The sequence below is a fragment of the Diceros bicornis genome, chromosome 34 (genome assembly GCF_020826845.1).
Source record: "Diceros bicornis minor isolate mBicDic1 chromosome 34, mDicBic1.mat.cur, whole genome shotgun sequence".
Classification (NCBI taxonomy): Eukaryota; Metazoa; Chordata; class Mammalia; order Perissodactyla; family Rhinocerotidae; genus Diceros; species Diceros bicornis.
The window spans coordinates 20196443-20220500 of NC_080773.1; the positions used below are offsets into that span (position 1 = coordinate 20196443).

The 24058-nt window shown below is 52.0% G+C and overlaps 2 protein-coding genes and 1 pseudogene across 2 annotated transcripts; 1 reads left to right on the forward strand and 2 right to left on the reverse strand.

Annotated features, from left to right (window-relative positions):
- Nucleotides 1-504: 504 nt before the first annotated feature.
- Nucleotides 505-4243, reverse strand: LOC131397595 (peptidoglycan recognition protein 1-like). The gene is made up of 3 exons (XM_058530704.1): nt 3963-4243; nt 1262-1383; nt 505-683 (listed from the first exon to the last, which is right to left on the reverse strand). Exons 1-3 carry the CDS (start codon nt 4241-4243, stop codon nt 505-507), a joined length of 582 nt encoding a protein of 193 aa, XP_058386687.1.
- Nucleotides 4244-12036: 7793 nt separating this feature from the next.
- Nucleotides 12037-13271, forward strand: LOC131397596 (receptor-binding cancer antigen expressed on SiSo cells-like; annotated as a pseudogene).
- Nucleotides 13272-15969: 2698 nt separating this feature from the next.
- Nucleotides 15970-19708, reverse strand: LOC131397597 (peptidoglycan recognition protein 1-like). The gene is made up of 3 exons (XM_058530705.1): nt 19428-19708; nt 16727-16848; nt 15970-16148 (listed from the first exon to the last, which is right to left on the reverse strand). The coding sequence occupies exons 1-3, from the start codon at nt 19706-19708 to the stop codon at nt 15970-15972; spliced, it is 582 nt and encodes a 193-aa protein (XP_058386688.1).
- Between the last annotated feature and the right edge of the window lie 4350 nt (nt 19709-24058).

The following is a 24058-nucleotide window of genomic DNA, read 5'->3' on the forward strand; positions in this document are numbered from 1 at the left end:
CCCATGAGTCCATTCTGGGGAGTCAGGATACAGAGGCAGCTACGAAAAGTCTCTGGACTCAGAGTGTTTTGAGATCCTTGGATGGGAGGGGGTATGAGGGTGGGCTGGGGGCAGAGGACGCTGGGCAGAGCACCTGCTCTGGCCTCAAACTGCCAGGTCTTAAAACCTGGCTCCCCTTCCTGTCACCTGTGACTCAAGGCAGTTAGCCTCTCTGGACCTCAGTTTCTTTATCAGTTAAGTGGGGATGGTTATAGTGGTCACCTTAGAGGGGTCTGGTGGAGGTGCAAGGCGCTTATTTTGCATAGAATAAGTGCCCCTTAGGTGTCAGCCTTTATTTTTTCTGGGGTCCTTAGGGTTCCGAATTTCCGGTAGCATTTAGGGGGCAGGAATAGAGGAAGGGTGCCAGACCCCCTTCGACAAAGAGTCACAGTGAGTGCATCTTTATCCGAGGGGAAGCAGTGGGGTTTCTGACTGACAGCGGGGTGAGTGGAGATACACAGGACCTCAGCCTTGGTAGTGTGGCCAAGTCTGGATGATGCTGTACAGCTGGTCGCCTGGAGAGAGCGTGTCCCGCACATCCCGGTGTCCTTTGACCTCATAGTCGGGCCTCAGGGCTCCCCGGGCCACGCCACAGGCCAGCAGACTCTGGGCCGCCCTGAGGGCTCGTTGCGGGGGTGCCCGCTCTGCGGGAGGCAGAGGCAGGAGTTAGGTTGGGGCCCCCTGGAGGGCAGAGGTCGTGTGTGGCAGGGGTTCCCATGGTGCCCTCCCAGCTGGCCCACTGGGGACCAGAACTGGCTCTGCCACTCCCTGGCAGTGACTCCACCTCTCTGTGCCTCAGTTTCCTCACTGTGAAAGGAGAGACTCATGGCAGCTGCCCACAGGGCTGTGGGATGATAACATGAGTTACTTTCTGCACAGAGGAAGCCCTCAGCCAATGCCGGCTGGCAAGATTCTTGCTGATTCTCCTTCCTCTGCCCACAGACCTCCGGTTCCTACCCACAGCCATAGCTGCCATTTATCCAGCACTTCTTCGGTGCCGGGGACTGGCCTAAGAACCTTATATAGGTGACCTAGTCCTCACCAGAACCGTGTGGTTGAAAGTGGTCGCTGTCCAAAGGAGGCAATGAGGCTCAGAAAAGCAGAGTCACTGCCCGAGGTCACAGAGCTTGTAGGTGGCAGAGCCTCTGAACCACCACACACCACACCTGCCATCCTCCTGGCCCCATGTCGCCCCTGTCCCGATGGCTGGACACTCACTTACCCATGTAGTTACCAATGAAGCTGATGCCGATTGACTTGGCGTTCCAGGTGGGACCAGAGTGGGCGCCCTGGGTGTTCCAGCCCCGGCCCTCATACACAAGCCCGTCTTCTCCAATCAGGAAGCTGTGGGGGGTGGGGGGTAGATGAGTGAGGGAGGGCTTCCTGGGGGAGGACCTCTCTTCCTCCTCCACTCACCCTGCCCCTGTTCCTGCCACTCACACACAATCCCCCGACACCCTCCCTCTTCCTCCCCAATCTTCCACAATAATAGCAATGACAGTGGCCCCTGCCATGTGCCAAGCACAGCTCTATATGTATGTTTTTCCATCTTCACAGCAACCCTGTGAGTCACTACTGCCTCCATTCCGTATATGATCAGAGAGGTGGAAACACCTGCCCAGGGTCACACAGTGGGTCAGAGGCAGAGCCAGGATTTTCACCCAGGTCTCTGTGACTCCCACCCACATGGTCTGATTTCTTGCTCTCTCCTGCCTCCCTGGAGGATCTGTCCCACTCTTGATTTGATGGGTCCTCGCATGCAGTCCTCTGAGGGAGCACTGCTATCATCTCCGCTTTAAGCTGAGGAAGCAGAGACTTAGAAAGAGAGATGATTCACCCAAGGTCATGCCCTGGGGACCCTTGCCTCTCAGACTCTCCACCAAGAAGCTCTTCTGCCCTCACCCCAGCCTGCTTCCTGCTTCCTGCTCTGTGCTGGGTACCCTGAGTGACAGGATGGGGACTCAAGGGCTGGCACCACAACCAGACCAGGCCCTGGAGCCCCAGCATCTGCCAATCTTGGCAGCAGATACTTAAGACTCCCTCATCAGCACGTCTTATTGAGCGAGTCTGACTTGGCACATTGAATTAACCAGGGGATCAGCTTCTGGAGCTGCAGTGTCTGCCTCCTCAGCCCTCTGGCTCACAGCTCACCAATGACGCACAGAACGTTGGGACTTTCCAACCTTGGGTCCTGAATCTGCCACTTAGGAAGCCACACGCTCAGAATCCGGCTCTGAAGAGACTAGAAATACTATAGTGGTGCCGGCCCCAGGACTGGGTGGTTATGGCCCGGCCGCAGCCCCAGCCCCTGGAAGGCAAGTGGTGCTCCCTGTGCATTTGTCACACGGAGGCATCTGACTGAAACCTCAGCCACCACCACCAGCGGGGTACAGTCAGGAGCCCATTGTACCAGGGAAGAAACTGAGGCTCAGAGAGAGAAGGCGACGTGACAAGGAAGGGGGATTCAGAACGTTTGAAGCACACTCTGAATCCTAAAATCTGAGAAGCCGACTTCTCTGCTTCTGTAAGAGGATTCAAGCCAGAGGGTGCGGACCAGGCTCTGGTCTTCTGACTTCATGGAAACACCTAGATGGAGCGCCCACCTCTTGGAAACAAAATCTGGAAGTTGGAGCCTTTGAATTGTAAGATCTTGAGCCTGAAGAGCTGGGGACACCCTTGGAGGCATCTAGATTTCTCTCAGTGAGGTCCTCAGATTCCCCGGCCTCCCGCAGCCCCACTGAAGCAGTCTCTAAGGGAGGGACCTGGGGACCTGCATCTCTAGGAAGGCGATGCTGGTGCTTCCCGAGCTCTGAGAACCTGTGGGGTTCAAACCCTCTCTCGCTGTGGAAACCTGTGTGCTGGAGTCCAGCCTGTTACCCTGGGCAGGGCGCTGGTGGGCGTGGGCCCCAGAGACAGATCTGAGTGTCCCCGACCCTGTTTCTGCCCTTGCCCCCTCGAGTCTGTCCTCCCCACAGCAGCCAGAGGGAGCTCCTTACACTAAGCAGGCTCCCGTCCTCCTCAGAGCAGAGCCACCGTCCTCACCGGGCGCGGGGCCCACAGGCCCTGTGCCCTCCGTCCCCTCCTCCTCATTTCCTCTTTCCTCCCAGCCACCTCCAGCCACCCCGACCTCTGTCCTTCAGGGTGACCCGCTCGCTCAGCCTCAGAGCCTTTACCCCGCTCTTCCCCCAGCTCACTCACTCTTCCCTCAGCTCCCCCGTCCCAGAGCCACCTCAGCCACTCTTCCTTTTTATTGTCACTTCTGTCACTGTGTGAATTCATCTGGGTGACTTTGCTTGTTTCTCCCTGCTAATCTTTAAATCCTCCTGGGCTACACTCCATCAGTTCAAGGCTGTGTCCCCATCCCAGCATCCGGCACACGGCCTGACACATAGCAGGTGCCTAATGGCCATAGTCCGTGCATTTTGGGGCTCTGACTACGTGCCAGGCAGTGTCCTAAGAGCCTGGCCTGTATTGGCTGGTTAGTGACCAAGTGGGCACAATCCCGTTGACTGTGCAGAGGAGGAAGAAGAGACTGAAGCTGAGAGGGTGAGTGACCTGCCCCGGGTCTCGGCCACCGTGAGCAGAGCTGGGACAGGAGCCCCGCCCCGTGCTTCACCAGCCTGTGTCCGCCTCCTAACAAAGCACGGACTTTCTGAGGGGACCCCAGGGTTGAGGACACCGTGGTGCGTGTTGGCAAAGTCTGTCCCTTCCCTGGAGCAGCAGAGCTTGGATATCAGCCTGTTTCCCCTTGTCCTGGTATCTTTGTGCTGCCTGTGCACGCCCAGCCCTCCGTGGCGACACTGGAGAAATGGACATGCCCAGGGTGTCAGCCAGGCGGCTCAGAACCGGGTCCCACTGCCCCCCAGGCCTGCGCACCTTTCCCTCCTCCAGCCCCGGCTCCACCTGTGTCCCTCCGCACTCACTTGTAGCTCACGTCGCACCAGCCCAGTTTCTGCACATGGTAGCTCTGCACGTTCCGGACCTGCCTCACGCACGAGGCCGGGGTGTCGCAGGGGCTGCTCGCCGTGTGCGCCACCACCACGTAGCGCACAGGCAGGTTCAGGCGCTGTTCGCACGTGGATGCCAGGGCCCCCCACTCTCTCCGGGGCACAATGGGGCCGCATGAGATCAAATCTTCTTGAGCCACTCCGAGCCCGAGGAAGGTGAGGAGGGTCCAGGCGAGCAGCGCGCAGGGGTGGGACATGGCAGGCATGGGGCACAGGGACGTCTAGGAGCTCGTGGCTGGCTGGGCCGTCTTTATATGCTGGGGCAGAACGGCTGGGACGGCCTTGCTTCATGAAGGCAGGACATCCCGGGCAGCTTACAGGGATCCCGGACTCTGCTTCCTTCCCTGGCAGGGCTGCAACAGGATGCGGTGTGGTCAGCCCTAGTGAGGTCGGGAGCTAAGAGCCCCTGACAAAACCATGGGGCCCCTCATCCAGCCAAGAGCCGGGGTGGGGAGGGGTGCACAGACCCCTGGGCGCTTCACCCTGTGGTTCCTGGAAGACCCAGGGCCTGGATCCCTGCCCCGCTTTGTCTCTCAGTGCAGCGTTGGGCAACTCAACAGGAACTTAACACCAGAGAAGCGCCCGGGGCCTCATCTCCCTCCTCCCAGAAGAATGGAGGTAACAAAGACTCTCGTTTTTGCTCCCAGGTCCACATGCGATGTCCTTAACCCTTTCAGCAAACTGAAGAGGTGAGTACTGGGAGGCCCATTTCACAGTGGAGGAGACTGAGGCCTGGAGGGGATGTCACGTTGCTGAGACACAGGAGATAGTGGAGCCTGGTGGTCCAGAGCCCAGATCAGAGCCAGGCTGCCTGAGATTTATTTCTGGCCACACTCTCGTGTTGAGCTCAGGCAGGTGACCTAACCGTTCTGTGCCTGTTTTCTCCACTGCAAAATGGGGGGATAATGTAAAGTCCCTAACTCCTAGGGTGGACGTGGGATTAAATGTTGACAAGGGTGGAGCCCTTAGATGTCTGGCTCCTAAGGCCCCAGAAGCGCCACTGGGACTGGAGCTCACATCTGCCCTTGGTAGTAAGCAGCGTGCTTACGTGGGGCCACTGGCAGCTCCACTGTGCACAGGAGGGAACCTGACCTCCAGAGAGGAACAGCCATTTGCCCAGGGCCACCCGGTGGCTGGGGATCCACTGTTGGGGAGGAAGGCTTTCCTGGGGGCTCTGCCCTGCCCAGGCCCCCGTTCCCACTCCCTCCCAGAGCGCCTGGTGAGTTCAGGGCCGACTGCCTGGGTTGTTCTTCCTCCTTTCCTCCTACTTTAGTGGACTAAAAAAAATTACAAAAGTAACGCATGCCAGCTGTAACTAGTTGAATTGATAGGAAGGTTAATCACTTGTGTCCCTCCAGCTCCGCCCACCCGAGGTCCCCAGCGAGACCAGTGTTGGGTGTTTCTCCCACCATATTCCCCATGCTCAGGTGGATCATGCTTACACTCATGACGTCATCGGATAGCGCACCAGGCAGCTCTAAGCCCTTTCCATGAATTATCTCATCACGTGCTCCCAACAGTTTGTGAGGTGGATGTTATTATTAACCTTTCGCAGTCGCGGAAACTGAAGCCTGGAGGGGTCACCACGTCCAGAGAGAAGATGGTGATGTCGGGGTTTAGCCACAGGCTTCCTGGCTCCAGAGATGAAGTTCTAAACGATATTCTGCTTCCTACAAACATATGTAAGGGCATATTTTTGAAAAATTAACATCCAAACCATGCACATCAATTTGTCTTTTGTCACCTAATATTTCATGTACATCTCTCCAGGTCAATGCATTGAATTCTAATTTATTCTTCATAGTAGTTGCATAATATTTCATTGTATACGTTCACCATTTTGATATAATCCTTTCTTTCCTGGAAGTTTCCTGTTCTTTCCCCCAGTGTTGCACAAAATATTGTCAAACATATAGCCCAACACACTGGAGCACTTATAAATTATACATATACACTCCCTAGGTCAAAGCACATAAATAATAAATAAATATCACCAAATAGTTTTCCCCAAAAGTCTGTTAACAAGTCACACTTCCACCAGTAACGTTTTGGAGCTTCACTCACTCCAGAAGTGGGTGTTCTACTTCTCAAATGTATGGGTATAAAGAGATATCTCTCTGTAACTTTAATTGACATTTTTATGACCACTCAGGAGATTGAGTATTTTTCTATGTTTGCTGCCCATTTGGATTTGTCACTTGGATTTGTTTTCTGTCAGCTGCCTGTTCATCTCTGTTGCCCATTTAAAAATAAATGGGTTGTTTGTCTTCTTGTTATCAATTTCAAAATGACAAAAAGAATCCCGTAACTGAGATTGTTGAGTTGTTCGGTATGTACATTTTGTGTCTCTCAGTTCCTTTTAAAGGCATGAAAGAATAACATACATATAGAAAGAGGTACAAATGCACTTGATAGAGTTACTAGAATTCATAAAATACAATATGTAGAATTAATAGAATAGAGTGGAGAGCTCTATTAATTTTCACACCATGAATACAGTGTGTATCCAGCACCCAGATCAGGAAATAGAGCTACACATAAAATTGTAGTAGATATTGCCAAATACTATTCCAAAAGAGTTTTAGTATTTCTTTTCCCCCTTAATGGGATCAGTTTTTAAATGCTATACCAATCCAAGGAATGGTGTCTCATTATTGTTGTATTTGTATTTCCTTGAACATCGGAGCAGTGATTGTCTTTTTACATATTTATGGCTGTTTGCACCCTTCTTCTGTGAGCAGTCTGTTCATCTCTCTTAATCATTTTCCTTTTGGGTTGTTGTATATGTGGATATTAACCCTGTGTCTGTCAAATGGGCTGCAAATGTTTTCCTCCAGTCGATCAAAAAAATGTATTGTTTTTTATTTTATAGTTTCTGTGTTTCCTGTCTTGCCTTAAGAAGTCTTTCCACAACAAGATTATAAGACATTTTCTATTAAAAAAATGTTATCTTGTGTTCTATTTTCAGTCCTTTACCTGTACTGGAATTTATGATAGCTATGGTGTGAGGTAGGGGTCTAAATTTGTTTCCAAATGCTCACCATTGATCCCAGCCCCATTTGTTAAATAGTTAGACTTGGTTTTAAATTGTAGCCCTGCCACTTATTAGCTGCATGACCTTGGGCAACTGGGCAGCAGTTGACACAGTTGATCAATTCCTTCTTCTTGAAATGCTCACTTCCTTTAGGTTCTGTTTCATAAGACTGTCTTGATTTTCCTTCTGCTTCTCTGGATGGGCTTTTGTTCTCCCTTTCAGATCATTCTTCCCTCCTTGATCATTATGCTACACTTTTTCTGCCAGGTGATCTTATCCAGAACATGGCTTCAGCCACCACCAAAGTGCAGGTGATTTCCAGATTTTTCTGTCCAACTCAGTGCTCTCAGCTGAATTCTGGATCTGTGTATCCACATGTCTCCTTGACATCTGCACTAGGATGTCCCACAAGCCCCTCAAATGCAAGATTTCCAAACGGCTCATGCTTTGCTCCTCCAAAATCAGCCCCCTTCCAGGACCCCTGTGTCAGGGAACGATATGATCATCTTCCAGTTACAGAAGCCAGACATCTGAGCACCATCCTTGGTGCACCCTACTCTCTCCCCCAAACGGCACCCGAAACCATGCTGAGCCCATATCAGGTGTTCAATAGTTACTGAATGATTGAAGGAATATCCAACCTGCCCCCAAGTCATGTTGCTGTTCCCTCCTAAACATCTAATGACTGTGACCACTCTTGTCGATTTCTGCTCTCTGCATGCTGGTCCAACCATCTTCTCCTCACACCTGATGTTGCTCCCACCTCCTCAGTGACCTCTCAGCATGCACCCTGGTCCCCATGAGGCCAAAGCTCAGATCAAAAGTGAGTCACATTTATCTGTGGCTTCTCATGACTCTTAGGAAGAGTCCAAGCTCCTCACCGTGGCCGCCAGCACGGCCTCCCTCCACCCCAGCCTCCCCTCGCTCACTCCTGAGACCCTCTTCCTGAGTCCCCAGCCACCCTGCCCTTCTTGCTGCCCTTGAAGATGATCTGACTTCCCTGACCCCAGGGGACTTTGGACAAACTGTGTACAGGTTTTAATAGAGGAATCTTAAGAAATTCAGGAACTTTGCACCTTCACTGGAAGATTACAAAACACTCAGCTAGCCTTTTGTAAAAAGACAGGAATATTTACACATCGGATTCCTTAATGATACTAAGAATATAATCATTAGCCAGGTGGCGTGAAGTCTTCTCTTGTTAGAATTTTATTAATTCTTTATCTTGTCAGCTTAATGTGGAGACAGGCCCTTGTGAACACTTCCTGCAACTGCAATCTGTAATTGTTGCCTTTAATCCTGAGACTGTATTACTTATGTCCTTTTTGGAGAGGAGGAAGTTAGATTTGCTCCCTGTATGTTTTAGGAAGTTGAATTTTTAATGATTTAACTCACCAACTCCCTCATTTGGTCTTGTTAAAATTAATTCAGCCAGTATAAAAAGTCTTCAGATTGTCTTGCAATTAGCAAAAAACACTTGTTTTCTTTGTTGTATCAACAATGATAGAAGTCAGACTAACGGTGATCATAGCAAGGACCAGTTTAAAACACAATGTAGAATCCTGATGTTTTTCCTTGATGTTCCCAAACCTGGAATGTTCACCTCCCTACTGACCGCATCCTAATTGTCCCTTACTATTCCTTCAGTGTCACCTTCTCAGGGTGACATCTCATTCTCATATCTCAGATTAGGACAAACCCTGCTATTTGCTTTCCTCACACCATGTCCTCTCCTTCTTCGTATTTATCACAACTGTAGTTGTGAACTTACCTGTGTAATTCTTTGATTAATTTCTATCTTTCTTACTATACATTGAGGTCTATAAGTAGGGTCATTGTATAACTTATTGTCCAAACCACAATACTTGAGAGTGAAAGAGGGAGCTATTGATAATTATGCTGGGTCAATAGGTGTAGATGGGCCTGTCCCAAATAATCCAGCTGCAGTATAGTTGTCTCATTTAAAGATAGAGAAAGGGCTATCATTTTTTCCTTCTCAGTCACCATTATATCCCCTGTTCCTAGCACATAGTTGGCGAAAAATATATCTCAGTATCACCTATTAAGCCACTGTCACTTTTTCCACCTGTGACATAGACTTAAGGACCGTCCCTCCCTCATAGGGCTGTTCTAAGCATCAGGGCTGCTCTTCAGAGATATGTGTTCCTCAACAACAGTACAGACGGAGGCCTACATACACTATTGCTGAATATTTAAAACCTATACATCAAGCTAAAAGCTGCTAGACAAAGTATGATTTACCCTCTTCACAAGAACACCTTGAAAAGACAAAATAGAAAGATATGTGCAAAGAAACAGTCTATACCAAGTGAGTGTGGATTGTGCCATTTCAAGTGGGTTTCCTTTTCTGCAGAGACCATGGTTCACTCTGGGGAGTTGTGGTGTGAGTAGGGAGAGGGCAGCTTTCTTCCACATTTGTTGAATCCGTCCCTCTTTCAGTGATTTGGGAAACTCAGGTGATAAATACTCATTTTTCCTTCCTTTTTATTGGGGGAGGGGACTGCTCTCCCACTGCTCCTCCCCCATCCCCCTCCAGGACGTCCTATAGGGGTCTCCTCCCTCAAGTGGGTTAACTCAGGCAACCTCCGTTCACAAGGTGCTCCCACCCCCTATCCTGCAGCCAAGAACCTTTAAAGTTCCTCAGAGGAACCCGAGGATGGAAGACCCTGTTGGAATTTAGGATTCTCGGACACCTTGGAATTCTGCCCAGGGACATGGAGGCTTCCAGAGAGCAGGGCCCCCAACTCGCAGCCCACCCCCTGCTTTTGTAAGTCCCCTTCCGCATCCCACCACGGGGCCTCCTGTGCACCCCACTAGCTTGGCCTGGCTCTAACAACAGCCTCGGAGACAGGGGCCCCTCGGGTTTAGGTGTGCACGCCTGACTCCTTGCATCATTGACTCATGGACGAGGCCCATGAGGGTTCTGGAAGGAGGCTAGCGCTGCCTGATCAGGGAATTCTGGAGTCTTGAGGTCCGAGAGCATGTCCAGAAGTGGGGATCCATCTTGCTCATGGGGATCCCTTGCCCTGTGGGGAGAGACTCTGGCCTGAGGCTAAGGGCAGCACTGGTGCTATTTCCTTCCCATATAATTTATGGAGCACCTACTGTGTGCCCCACCTACCTGTTTTGGGTGCTGGGGATTCATCCCTGAACGAAGCAGAAGTTCCTGCACTCAAGTTCTGGTGGGGAAGACAGGCAGTAAATAAACTAACCACTATTTTTAAAACCAGCTATACTATATTTCACGTGGGTGACGCGATTAGTGTGGTGCCCGAACAGGTACCAGGTGCCCAGGGAGCATCATCGTCGCTCTGACCTTGGGGTTGGTCTTGGCGCTGGGAAAAGATGCGCCACCCTTCTCCGCGGTTCCCTCCGTCCGCCGCCAGAGGGCGCGCCGTCCCCCTTTGTCCTCACCGCTCCTAGCCGCTTTCTCCCTGATCTTATAGCCAGAGGGCGACCTCAGCCTCGCGGGGTCCTGTTCTGTGATTTTCCTGGGGACCTGCCTCTCCCGGGGAGTGGTTTGCTCCTAATAACATTAATAGCAACCGTAATATGGGAACGAAGACCCAAGGGTTCCTGAGTTTATGTTGATGTCGAAGATCACACAGCACTTTATCCCTCTGATCTGGGTCTATAGGCACAAGTAATCAGGGTGCAGAGAGAGAGAGAGGCTGTCGCTGCAGAGAGACCACAGTGAGCAAAGGCGTGGAGAAGAGAAGAGGCAGAGGAATGTTGTGGAACTATGATGGCAAGCACCAAGAAGTTAAAAAAGTCTTCCCTAGAGCAAAAAACTTTGAGATGAGCTTTGCTATCTGCAGCTTTGCATATTCAGCACAACCGACTGTTGTTTAAAACTAACCAGGTCTTTCTGTCTCTCCTAAGTACATGAGTGAGCTGTCTTTCCCATGAAGTCAAGGTCCAGATGTCAAGATTCAGCCTCACAAGGCCAAACGCAGGCTGAAAATGACAACTAACCAGAAAAGTCCAGACAGTCAAGGGAAAAGAAATTCAGTCTTCAAGGCCAAAGGCAGGCTGGTGGGAAGGTGCCAACCAGCACAGCCACACACTCCCCCTCCCCTACCTAAAACCCCAGCACATGCTCTCCCTCCCCTACCTAAAACCCCATATTAAAATCCCTACCTTTTTCCGTTTGAGAAGGTGGATCTGAGTTCTAACTCCCATCTCCTCGTCTGGCTGCCTTTTGATAGTAAACCTCTTTCCTTGCAACAAGACTGGTGTTTCACTTTTTTCTTTATTGGCCCTACTATGTGTGGGTAAACGAACTGTGTTTGGGTTTGGTAACAATTTGGTGAGCCAGGCAGGGGACTCTTTGCCCGTGGCTCTGCAGGCCTGGGCCAACTGGGATTTCCTGGGCAGCAGTCCAGCAGCTGCCTAGGTGATTTGTCCTGGGGACTGTCCCCAGTACTTTCCATCTGACCAGGCACTGCTGGCCCTTGGGCCATTTTTCTTGTGGTAAGGAAACAGGCTCTAGATTTGTTTGTCTGTCTTTGCTTCTGGTTTGGACCAGATGTCCTTGTGGTGAGTTTCCTTGTTAAAAGTGACCGAGTCCTATTTTCTCTTGCTTTGTTTGCCTCTGTTTCAGGGGATTTGTTCCAGGTTACTGGAGTTTGTTCAGGGAGGGCCCCAATTGTCGAAAGGACTAACTCCGGGCTCCAACCGTGTTACTTGTGGAGTATCCACAGCAGGAACCTAGCCTCCCTGCAGGAGGCTAGGCCGTCTGGCCAGGCATGACGGGAATCTTCATCCTGACTGCTCTTGATCTGCCATTTCTTAGGGTTATGTTGACAACAAGCCGCCTTGAAGGGTGAGGGAACATTTCCCCCAGGTAGAGCAGGCTCACTCACTGCTTCTGTAAAAGTGGAGGATTCCCCAAGCTCGGTGTCTTCAGGTGGGAAATGGCCCTAATGCACGTGCATGGTGGACTCTGGCTCCCTCTGCGTCAGCCCCATGGTACTTGGGGGGAAAACAGGAACCAAAACATACATGCTAATGCTCATACCTTTGATGTGCTGTGAGTACCAAAGTCCTTTGTCTCTGACCCAGATGTTTTGTGTCTTCTGCCAACATTTATGAAACAGTTACAGAAGAATTTGTTGGCTTGTAAGTGGAGTAAATTCCCAGACCCTGACAGTTCTATTGGTGAATTCTATCAACCATTCAAAGAAGAAACAACAACCTCATACAAACTCTTTCTGAGAACAGAGGTAGGGAATACTTCCCAACTTATTTTATGAGGCCAGCATAATCCAGATACCAAAACCACAAAAAAAAGATTATTACAGAAAAAGAAAAATCACAGACCAATGTCCCTCATGAAAATAGATGCAAAAACTCCTAACAAATTGTGGAAAAACAGAATCCAGCAGTGTTACCATGACCCAAGGGTTAACCCAGCAGCACAGGTGTGCTTAACCTTCAAAAATCAATCCGTGGACCCAAGCATCTGTCCCTGTGCCCGAGAACAGCTCTGGGCAGCTCTGAGGGGGAGGGACAGGTTGTAATTCCCACCGTGACTGTCAGTTCCAGTTAATTAAAGATCATACTGGCCTAGCAAGAGTATCCTCATTCTTAAAGGGATTAATGTGCTGCTCTGGCAGAGGATGGAAATTAAGTGGAGATCAAATAACTTTGCCAACTACAGTTGATTGTTCATAGTTCCTGAGGAGATAGATGTTGAAGAGTGGACTTCCTGGGAGGAAGATGCACCCACAGTGTAGAGACTGAAGGAGGGAATGGCAATGTGGCCACACAACGAAATACACAACTGGAACCTGGCAAATTAAGGACATGAGAACAACTAGAAGGAACCCCCAGAAAATGAGTATTGAGAAGAGTGAACCATCAGATTTTCACTAGTAAATTGGTAGCCCTGATTTCTCTAGTAAATGAGCAGCTACACAAGATATGCTTTTTATTCATCAGTCTCCAGAATTAGGTGACAGAGATACCTGGCAGGGACCTACAGATGCTGGGAAGAAGGTGTGGCCTGGCAAGCAGAAGTTCTGAAGCAGCAGAAAAGAGCAGACAGAGAACAGAGAGCAGCAGAGAACAAAGGAAGAAAATGGGAAAGGAAGCACAGTGAGAAATAGGGAAGGAACGATTGAAATCGACTTGAAACTTCCATAGCGAATGTTCTTCAAATGTCGTAGCGCCAGTAGCAGAAGTCTGAGCTCCACAATCCAAACATTTGTATGTATTTGAGTGTGTTTAGAATGCAAAACTTGATTTTAATACATTCATCAGGCCATCCAGGATCCCCCAAAGTACCTTGAACTCTTAGGGATCGAGACTCCGAAGAACAAAAGACGAATGAGACAATATTTTATTCAACTTGCTGCCGATATAAGACAATTGTTTGCGGAAGAGAAATGATCATAAGGGGAATATGCCAGTGCCTCTTCAAGTTACTTTCTAGCTAAATAAATGGGTTTAAACAATTTTATGGTGGAAAAACTCACTGCTGTCTATTATGCTTTCCATCAGTGTTTGTAATGATAAAATAAATAATTTAAAATACTTTTTGTTTCCGTGATTATGGAGAGGCCTGTGAGACTGCGTGGGACATAGGGAAGGACTGGGATGCGCAGTTGGAATCGGTGGGCGGGGTCTGTGGGGAGATGGGCGGGGCTTGAGGCGGCATCAGGAGCCGGGCCTGGAGATGGGGACCAGAAAGGGGCGGGGCCTGAGGGTCTAGTTGAGCGAGAGGGCGGGGCCGGCAGGTGGGAGATCCGGTTGATATCAGCTGGCATTTATGGGGGTGGGTGGAGGAAACTTGGGAAGGGTTTCAGGGAGCTGGCGGAGACCTCAGGAAGAAGGGTCCGGGGAAGGGGGGTGTTAGGATGTGGGGAGGTGACTGACGGGTTCTTTTGGGGGCTCTGTGGGGCTCCGAGAGGGGCGGAGCCTGGGAGAAGGTGTCTGTGAGGGTCGAGCGCCAGGGCGTGAATGTCTAGGAGTTGATGGGGGATGGACCTGAAGGTTCGGGGATGGTTGGATCCGGGAAGAGGCTTGGGATAGGAGCCGTCCTGCCGGCGGGAAACCGACAGTGGGTCCTGGGCTCCAGGAGACGGACTCCGCCGGTGGTGCCGCCCGCGGCGCGGGAGGATCGGGCCTCGGCGTCCCGGGAGCGCTCCAGGTCGCGTGGCCGCGGCGCCGCCCGCTCCTCCTCCCGGGACGGCGGCCGCGGAGGCCGGGGTCGAGGCCGCGCTGCCCGCCCCTCGCCCTCGCCCACAGGTGTGTGCCGACCCCCCTACCCGTGGGAGGAGGGGGCGCGGACTAGGACTGTGGGGGCGTGACCCTGTGACCCCGCCTCCTCTGCTCTCCACCCCCGCCCCGCCCTAGGTGGTCGCGTGCCCCGTTTCGACCCCACAGCCTTTGTGAAAGCGAAGGAGAAGCAGCAGAGAGAGATCAAGATGAAGTGAGCGCCCACTTCCCCCTGTCCTGCCCACATCCCCGCCCCTTCACCTGGCCCCCTGACCTGTGCCCTGGTCTATCCCCGTTTCCCACCTGTGTCCATCGCCTGTCACCTGCTCCATCTCTCCCCTTCCCCCTACCTGCTCCCGCTTCTCACCTGACCTTCGCCTCCTCTCCTGACAACCCCCCAGCTTGGTCTGTGACTCCCCGTGCTTTTCCCTACTTAGGCCGTGTGACCTCAGGCGGGTCACCGGCCCTGGCTGGGACCCCCAGGGGCGCAGCATCGCCCCTTCCCCACATTAGCTGGGCGCACAGGCGGGCGTCTCCCTCCCGCTCCCCAGGCCGCAGCAGCAGCGGAACCGACTGGGCAGCGGAGGAAGCGGGGACGGTCCGTCCATCTCCTGGTCTCGCCAGACCCGGCCCCGCGCTGCTGTGACCGGCCGAGGGGACGCGGCCAACCGCTGCCGGAACCGCAACTCCTCGGGTAGCTGGGCTGGAGCGCGGGGGGCGGGCGGGCCGGCGAGGCCGGGAGGCTCACCCTGTCCCTCTCCCCCTAGTGGACAGTTTCCGCAGCCGCTGCTCGTCTGCCAGCTCCTGCAGCGAGTTGGAGGATCTCTCGGAATCCCTTCAGAGAGGGGAGAGCTTGGACTGGGGGATGGACCGCCTCCAAACGGGTGTCTGGGGAGACTGTTAACAGTCTTCTGCTGGGAAAGTGGGTGCTGGAGGCTGGAGGCTTGAACCCACGGAGGAGGGCGAGATGGGAGGTGCCCAAGACCCCCACTGGGCCTTGATTCCTCCCTCCCCCAGCGCTGGCCGCCGCGGGAAGCCTCCCAGCCCCCCCACGTGGAGCGGGTCCAACAGGGTGAGTGTCCTTCCTCAGGCTATGGAGGAGGTGGGGCAGCGTGAAACCACCAGAGGCCGCTGTCCCTCTCTCCCATGAGTCCATTCTGGGGAGTCAGGATACAGAGGCAGCTACGAAAAGTCTCTGGACTCAGAGTGTTTTGAGATCCTTGGATGGGAGGGGGTATGAGGGTGGGCTGGGGGCAGAGGACGCTGGGCAGAGCACCTGCTCTGGCCTCAAACTGCCAGGTCTTAAAACCTGGCTCCCCTTCCTGTCACCTGTGACTCAAGGCAGTTAGCCTCTCTGGACCTCAGTTTCTTTATCAGTTAAGTGGGGATGGTTATAGTGGTCACCTTAGAGGGGTCTGGTGGAGGTGCAAGGCGCTTATTTTGCATAGAATAAGTGCCCCTTAGGTGTCAGCCTTTATTTTTTCTGGGGTCCTTAGGGTTCCGAATTTCCGGTAGCATTTAGGGGGCAGGAATAGAGGAAGGGTGCCAGACCCCCTTCGACAAAGAGTCACAGTGAGTGCATCTTTATCCGAGGGGAAGCAGTGGGGTTTCTGACTGACAGCGGGGTGAGTGGAGATACACAGGACCTCAGCCTTGGTAGTGTGGCCAAGTCTGGATGATGCTGTACAGCTGGTCGCCTGGAGAGAGCGTGTCCCGCACATCCCGGTGTCCTTTGACCTCATAGTCGGGCCTCAGGGCTCCCCGGGCCACGCCACAGGCCAGCAGACTCTGGGCCGCCCTGAGGGCTCGTTGCGGGGGCGCCCGCTCTGCGGGAGGCAGAGGCAGGAGTTAGGTTGGGGCCCCCTGGAGGGCAGAGGTCGTGTGTGGCAGGGGTTCCCATGGTGCCCTCCCAGCTGGCCCACTGGGGACCAGAACTGGCTCTGCCACTCCCTGGCAGTGACTCCACCTCTCTGTGCCTCAGTTTCCTCACTGTGAAAGGAGAGACTCATGGCAGCTGCCCATAGGGCTGTGGGATGATAACATGAGTTACTTTCTGCACAGAGGAAGCCCTCAGCCAATGCCGGCTGGCAAGATTCTTGCTGATTCTCCTTCCTCTGCCCACAGACCTCCGGTTCCTACCCACAGCCATAGCTGCCATTTATCCAGCACTTCTTCGGTGCCGGGGACTGGCCTAAGAACCTTATATAGGTGACCTAGTCCTCACCAGAACCGTGTGGTTGAAAGTGGTCGCTGTCCAAAGGAGGCAATGAGGCTCAGAAAAGCAGAGTCACTGCCCAAGGTCACAGAGCTTGTAGGTGGCAAAGCCTCTGAACCACCACACACCACACCTGCCATCCTCCTGGCCCCATGTCGCCCCTGTCCCGATGGCTGGACACTCACTTACCCATGTAGTTACCAATGAAGCTGATGCCGATTGACTTGGCGTTCCAGGTGGGACCAGAGTGGGCGCCCTGGGTGTTCCAGCCCCGGCCCTCATACACAAGCCCGTCTTCTCCAATCAGGAAGCTGTGGGGGGTGGGGGGTAGATGAGTGAGGGAGGGCTTCCTGGGGGAGGACCTCTCTTCCTCCTCCACTCACCCTGCCCCTGTTCCTGCCACTCACACACAATCCCCCGACACCCTCCCTCTTCCTCCCCAATCTTCCACAATAATAGCAATGACAGTGGCCCCTGCCATGTGCCAAGCACAGCTCTATATGTATGTTTTTCCATCTTCACAGCAACCCTGTGAGTCACTACTGCCTCCATTCCGTATATGATCAGAGAGGTGGAAACACCTGCCCAGGGTCACACAGTGGGTCAGAGGCAGAGCCAGGATTTTCACCCAGGTCTCTGTGACTCCCACCCACATGGTCTGATTTCTTGCTCTCTCCTGCCTCCCTGGAGGATCTGTCCCACTCTTGATTTGATGGGTCCTCGCATGCAGTCCTCTGAGGGAGCACTGCTATCATCTCCGCTTTAAGCTGAGGAAGCAGAGACTTAGAAAGAGAGATGATTCACCCAAGGTCATGCCCTGGGGACCCTTGCCTCTCAGACTCTCCACCAAGAAGCTCTTCTGCCCTCACCCCAGCCTGCTTCCTGCTTCCTGCTCTGTGCTGGGTACCCTGAGTGACAGGATGGGGACTCAAGGGCTGGCACCACAACCAGACCAGGCCCTGGAGCCCCAGCATCTGCCAATCTTGGCAGCAGATACTTAAGACTCCCTCATCAGCACGTCTTATTGAGCGAGTCTGACTTGGCACATTGAATTGACCAGGGGGTCAGCTTCTGGAACTGCAGTGTCTGCCTCCTCAGCCCTCTGGCTCACAGCTCACCAATGACGCACAGAACGTTGGGACTTTCCAACCTTGGGTCCTGAATCTGCCACTTAGGAAACCACACGCTCAGAATCCGGCTCTGAAGAGACTAGAAATACTATAGTGGTGCTGGCCCCAGGACTGGGTGGTTATGGCCCGGCCGCAGCCCCAGCCCCTGGAAGGCAAGTGGTGCTCCCTGTGCATTTGTCACACGGAGGCATCTGACTGAAACCTCAGCCACCACCACCAGCGGGGTACAGTCAGGAGCCCATTGTACCAGGGAAGAAACTGAGGCTCAGAGAGAGAAGGCGACGTGACAAGGAAGGGGGATTCAGAACGTTTGAAGCACACTCTGAATCCTAAAATCTGAGAAGCCGACTTCTCTGCTTCTGTAAGAGGATTCAAGCCAGAGGGTGCGGACCAGGCTCTGGTCTTCTGACTTCATGGAAACACCTAGATGGAGCGCCCACCTCTTGGAAACAAAATCTGGAAGTTGGAGCCTTTGAATTGTAAGATCTTGAGCCTGAAGAGCTGGGGACACCCTTGGAGGCATCTAGATTTCTCTCAGTGAGGTCCTCAGATTCCCCGGCCTCCCGCAGCCCCACTGAAGCAGTCTCTAAGGGAGGGACCTGGGGACCTGCATCTCTAGGAAGGCGATGCTGGTGCTTCCCGAGCTCTGAGAACCTGTGGGGTTCAAACCCTCTCTCGCTGTGGAAACCTGTGTGCTGGAGCCCAGCCTGTTACCCTGGGCAGGGCGCTGGTGGGCGTGGGCCCCAGAGACAGATCTGAGTGTCCCCGACCCTGTTTCTGCCCTTGCCCCCTCGAGTCTGTCCTCCCCACAGCAGCCAGAGGGAGCTCCTTACACTAAGCAGGCTCCCGTCCTCCTCAGAGCAGAGCCACCGTCCTCACCGGGCGCGGGGCCCACAGGCCCTGTGCCCTCCGTCCCCTCCTCCTCATTTCCTCTTTCCTCCCAGCCACCTCCAGCCACCCCGACCTCTGTCCTTCAGGGTGACCCGCTCGCTCGGCCTCAGAGCCTTTACCCCGCTCTTCCCCCAGCTCACTCACTCTTCCCTCAGCTCCCCCGTCCCAGAGTCACCTCAGCCACTCTTCCTTTTTATTGTCACTTCTGTCACTGTGTGAATTCATCTGGGTGACTTTGCTTGTTTCTCCCTGCTAATCTTTAAATCCTCCTGGGCTACACTCCATCAGTTCAAGGCTGTGTCCCCATCCCAGCATCCGGCACACGGCCTGACACATAGCAGGTGCCTAATGGCCATAGTCCGTGCATTTTGGGGCTCTGACTACGTGCCAGGCAGTGTCCTAAGAGCCTGGCCTGTATTGGCTGGTTAGTGACCAAGTGGGCACAATCCCGTTGACTGTGCAGAGGAGGAAGAAGAGACTGAAGCTGAGAGGGTGAGTGACCTGCCCCGGGTCTCGGCCACCGTGAGCAGAGCTGGGACAGGAGCCCCGCCCCGTGCTTCACCAGCCTGTGTCCGCCTCCTAACAAAGCACGGACTTTCTGAGGGGACCCCAGGGTTGAGGACACCGTGGTGCGTGTTGGCAAAGTCTGTCCCTTCCCTGGAGCAGCAGAGCTTGGATATCAGCCTGTTTCCCCTTGTCCTGGTATCTTTGTGCTGCCTGTGCACGCCCAGCCCTCCGTGGCGACACTGGAGAAATGGACATGCCCAGGGTGTCAGCCAGGCGGCTCAGAACCGGGTCCCACTGCCCCCCAGGCCTGCGCACCTTTCCCTCCTCCAGCCCCGGCTCCACCTGTGTCCCTCCGCACTCACTTGTAGCTCACGTCGCACCAGCCCAGTTTCTGCACATGGTAGCTCTGCACGTTCCGGACCTGCCTCACGCACGAGGCCGGGGTGTCGCAGGGGCTGCTCGCCGTGTGCGCCACCACCACGTAGCGCACAGGCAGGTTCAGGCGCTGTTCGCACGTGGATGCCAGGGCCCCCCACTCTCTCCGGGGCACAATGGGGCCGCATGAGATCAAATCTTCTTGAGCCACTCCGAGCCCGAGGAGGGTGAGGAGGGTCCAGGCGAGCAGCGCGCAGGGGTGGGACATGGCAGGCATGGGGCACAGGGACGTCTAGGAGCTCGTGGCTGGCTGGGCCGTCTTTATATGCTGGGGCAGAACGGCTGGGACGGCCTTGCTTCATGAAGGCAGGACATCCCGGGCAGCTTACAGGGATCCCGGACTCTGCTTCCTTCCCTGGCAGGGCTGCAACAGGATGCGGTGTGGTCAGCCCTAGTGAGGTCGGGAGCTAAGAGCCCCTGACAAAACCATGGGGCCCCTCATCCAGCCAAGAGCCGGGGTGGGGAGGGGTGCACAGACCCCTGGGCGCTTCACCCTGTGGTTCCTGGAAGACCCAGGGCCTGGATCCCTGCCCCGCTTTGTCTCTCAGTGCAGCGTTGGGCAATTCAACAGGAACTTAACACCAGAGAAGCGCCCGGGGCCTCATCTCCCTCCTCCCAGAAGAATGGAGGTAACAAAGACTCTCGTTTTTGCTCCCAGGTCCACATGCGATGTCCTTAACCCTTTCAGCAAACTGAAGAGGTGAGTACTGGGAGGCCCATTTCACAGTGGAGGAGACTGAGGCCTGGAGGGGATGTCACGTTGCTGAGACACAGGAGATAGTGGAGCCTGGTGGTCCAGAGCCCAGATCAGAGCCAGGCTGCCTGAGATTTATTTCTGGCCACACTCTCGTGTTGAGCTCAGGCAGGTGACCTAACCGTTCTGTGCCTGTTTTCTCCACTGCAAAATGGGGGGATAATGTAAAGTCCCTAACTCCTAGGGTGGACGTGGGATTAAATGTTGACAAGGGTGGAGCCCTTAGATGTCTGGCTCCTAAGGCCCCAGAAGCGCCACTGGGACTGGAGCTCACATCTGCCCTTGGTAGTAAGCAGCGTGCTTACGTGGGGCCACTGGCAGCTCCACTGTGCACAGGAGGGAACCTGACCTCCAGAGAGGAACAGCCATTTGCCCAGGGCCACCCGGTGGCTGGGGATCCACTGTTGGGGAGGAAGGCTTTCCTGGGGGCTCTGCCCTGCCCAGGCCCCCGTTCCCACTCCCTCCCAGAGCGCCTGGTGAGTTCAGGGCCGACTGCCTGGGTTGTTCTTCCTCCTTTCCTCCTACTTTAGTGGACTAAAAAAAATTACAAAAGTAACGCATGCCAGCTGTAACTAGTTGAATTGATAGGAAGGTTAATCACTTGTGTCCCTCCAGCTCCGCCCACCCGAGGTCCCCAGCGAGACCAGTGTTGGGTGTTTCTCCCACCATATTCCCCATGCTCAGGTGGATCATGCTTACACTCATGACGTCATCGGATAGCGCACCAGGCAGCTCTAAGCCCTTTCCATGAATTATCTCATCACGTGCTCCCAACAGTTTGTGAGGTGGATGTTATTATTAACCTTTCGCAGTCGCGGAAACTGAGGCCTGGAGGGGTCACCACGTCCAGGGAGAAGATGGTGATGTCGGGGTTTAGCCACAGGCTTCCTGGCTCCAGAGATGAAGTTCTAAACGATATTCTGCTTCCTACAAACATATGTAAGGGCATATTTTTGAAAAATTAACATCCAAACCATGCACATCAATTTGTCTTTTGTCACCTAATATTTCATGTACATCTCTCCAGGTCAATGCATTGAATTCTAATTTATTCTTCATAGTAGTTGCATAATATTTCATTGTATACGTTCACCATTTTGATATAATCCTTTCTTTCCTGGAAGTTTCCTGTTCTTTCCCCCAGTGTTGCACAAAATATTGTCAAACATATAGCCCAACACACTGGAGCACTTATAAATTATACATACACACTCCCTAGGTCAAAGCACATACATAATAAATAAATATCACCAAATAGTTTTCCCCAAAAGTCTGTTAACAAGTCACACTTCCACCAGTAACGTTTTGGAGCTTCACTCACTCCAGAAGTGGGTGTTCTACTTCTCAAATGTATGGGTATAAAGAGATATCTCTCTGTAACTTTAATTGACATTTTTATGACCACTCAGGAGATTGAGTATTTTTCTATGTTTGCTGCCCATTTGGATTTGTCACTTGGATTTGTTTTCTGTCAGCTGCCTGTTCATCTCTGTTGCCCATTTAAAAATAAATGGGTTGTTTGTCTTCTTGTTATCAATTTCAAAATGACAAAAAGAATCCCGTAACTGAGATTGTTGAGTTGTTCGGTATGTACATTTTGTGTCTCTCAGTTCCTTTTAAAGGCATGAAAGAATAACATACATATAGAAAGAGGTACAAACGCACTTGATAGAGTTACTAGAATTCATAAAATACAATATGTAGAATTAATAGAATAGAGTGGAGAGCTCTATTAATTTTCACACCATGAATACAGTGTGTATCCAGCACCCAGATCAGGAAATAGAGCTACACATAAAATTGTAGTAGATATTGCCAAATACTATTCCAAAAGAGTTTTAGTATTTCTTTTCCCCCTTAATGGGATCAGTTTTTAAATGCTATACCAATCCAAGGAATGGTGTCTCATTATTGTTGTATTTGTATTTCCTTGAACATCGGAGCAGTGATTGTCTTTTTACATATTTATGGCTGTTTGCACCCTTCTTCTGTGAGCAGTCTGTTCATCTCTCTTAATCATTTTCCTGTTGGGTTGTTGTATATGTGGATATTAACCCTGTGTCTGTCAAATGGGCTGCAAATGTTTTCCTCCAGTCGATCAAAAAAATGTATTGTTTTTTATTTTATAGTTTCTGTGTTTCCTGTCTTGCCTTAAGAAGTCTTTCCACAACAAGATTATAAGACATTTTCTATTAAAAAAATGTTATCTTGTGTTCTATTTTCAGTCCTTTACCTGTACTGGAATTTATGATAGCTATGGTGTGAGGTAGGGGTCTAAATTTGTTTCCAAATGCTCACCATTGATCCCAGCCCCATTTGTTAAATAGTTAGACTTGGTTTTAAATTGTAGCCCTGCCACTTATTAGCTGCATGACCTTGGGCAACTGGGCAGCAGTTGACACAGTTGATCAATTCCTTCTTCTTGAAATGCTCACTTCCTTTAGGTTCTGTTTCATAAGACTGTCTTGATTTTCCTTCTGCTTCTCTGGATGGGCTTTTGTTCTCCCTTTCAGATCATTCTTCCCTCCTTGATCATTATGCTACACTTTTTCTGCCAGGTGATCTTATCCAGAACATGGCTTCAGCCACCACCAAAGTGCAGGTGATTTCCAGATTTTTCTGTCCAACTCAGTGCTCTCAGCTGAATTCTGGATCTGTGTATCCACATGTCTCCTTGACATCTGCACTAGGATGTCCCACAAGCCCCTCAAATGCAAGATTTCCAAACGGCTCATGCTTTGCTCCTCCAAAATCAGCCCCCTTCCAGGACCCCTGTGTCAGGGAACGATATGATCATCTTCCAGTTACAGAAGCCAGACATCTGAGCACCATCCTTGGTGCACCCTACTCTCTCCCCCAAACGGCACCCGAAACCATGCTGAGCCCATATCAGGTGCTCAATAGTTACTGAATGATTGAAGGAATATCCAACCTGCCCCCAAGTCATGTTGCTGTTCCCTCCTAAACATCTAATGACTGTGACCACTCTTGTCGATTTCTGCTCTCTGCATGCTGGTCCAACCATCTTCTCCTCACACCTGATGTTGCTCCCACCTCCTCAGTGACCTCTCAGCATGCACCCTGGTCCCCATGAGGCCAAAGCTCAGATCAAAAGTGAGTCACATTTATCTGTGGCTTCTCATGACTCTTAGGAAGAGTCCAAGCTCCTCACCGTGGCCGCCAGCACGGCCTCCCTCCACCCCAGCCTCCCCTCGCTCACTCCTGAGACCCTCTTCCTGAGTCCCCAGCCACCCTGCCCTTCTTGCTGCCCTTGAAGATGATCTGACTTCCCTGACCCCAGGGGACTTTGGACAAACTGTGTACAGGTTTTAATAGAGGAATCTTAAGAAATTCAGGAACTTTGCACCTTCACTGGAAGATTACAAAACACTCAGCTAGCCTTTTGTAAAAAGACAGGAATATTTACACATCGGATTCCTTAATGATACTAAGAATATAATCATTAGCCAGGTGGCGTGAAGTCTTCTCTTGTTAGAATTTTATTAATTCTTTATCTTGTCAGCTTAATGTGGAGACAGGCCCTTGTGAACACTTCCTGCAACTGCAATCTGTAATTGTTGCCTTTAATCCTGAGACTGTATTACTTATGTCCTTTTTGGAGAGGAGGAAGTTAGATTTGCTCCCTGTATGTTTTAGGAAGTTGAATTTTTAATGATTTAACTCACCAACTCCCTCATTTGGTCTTGTTAAAATTAATTCAGCCAGTATAAAAAGTCTTCAGATTGTCTTGCAATTAGCAAAAAACACTTGTTTTCTTTGTTGTATCAACAATGATAGAAGTCA

Bases quoted from the DNA above. Each gene is read 5' to 3' on its own strand.
- LOC131397595 (XM_058530704.1), bottom strand. From the start codon at position 4,243: ATGTCCCACCCCTGCGCGCTGCTCGCCTGGACCCTCCTCACCTTCCTC. The intron at 1,384-3,962 runs GTGAGTGCGGAG...CACCCCCCACAG, and splicing joins TGGTGCGACGTGAGCTACAA to CTTCCTGATTGGAGAAGACG. The intron at 684-1,261 runs GTAAGTGAGTGT...TGCCTCCCGCAG, and splicing joins CTTCATTGGTAACTACATGG to AGCGGGCACCCCCGCAACGA.
- LOC131397597 (XM_058530705.1), bottom strand. From the start codon at position 19,708: ATGTCCCACCCCTGCGCGCTGCTCGCCTGGACCCTCCTCACCCTCCTC. The intron at 16,849-19,427 runs GTGAGTGCGGAG...CACCCCCCACAG, and splicing joins TGGTGCGACGTGAGCTACAA to CTTCCTGATTGGAGAAGACG. The intron at 16,149-16,726 runs GTAAGTGAGTGT...TGCCTCCCGCAG, and splicing joins CTTCATTGGTAACTACATGG to AGCGGGCGCCCCCGCAACGA.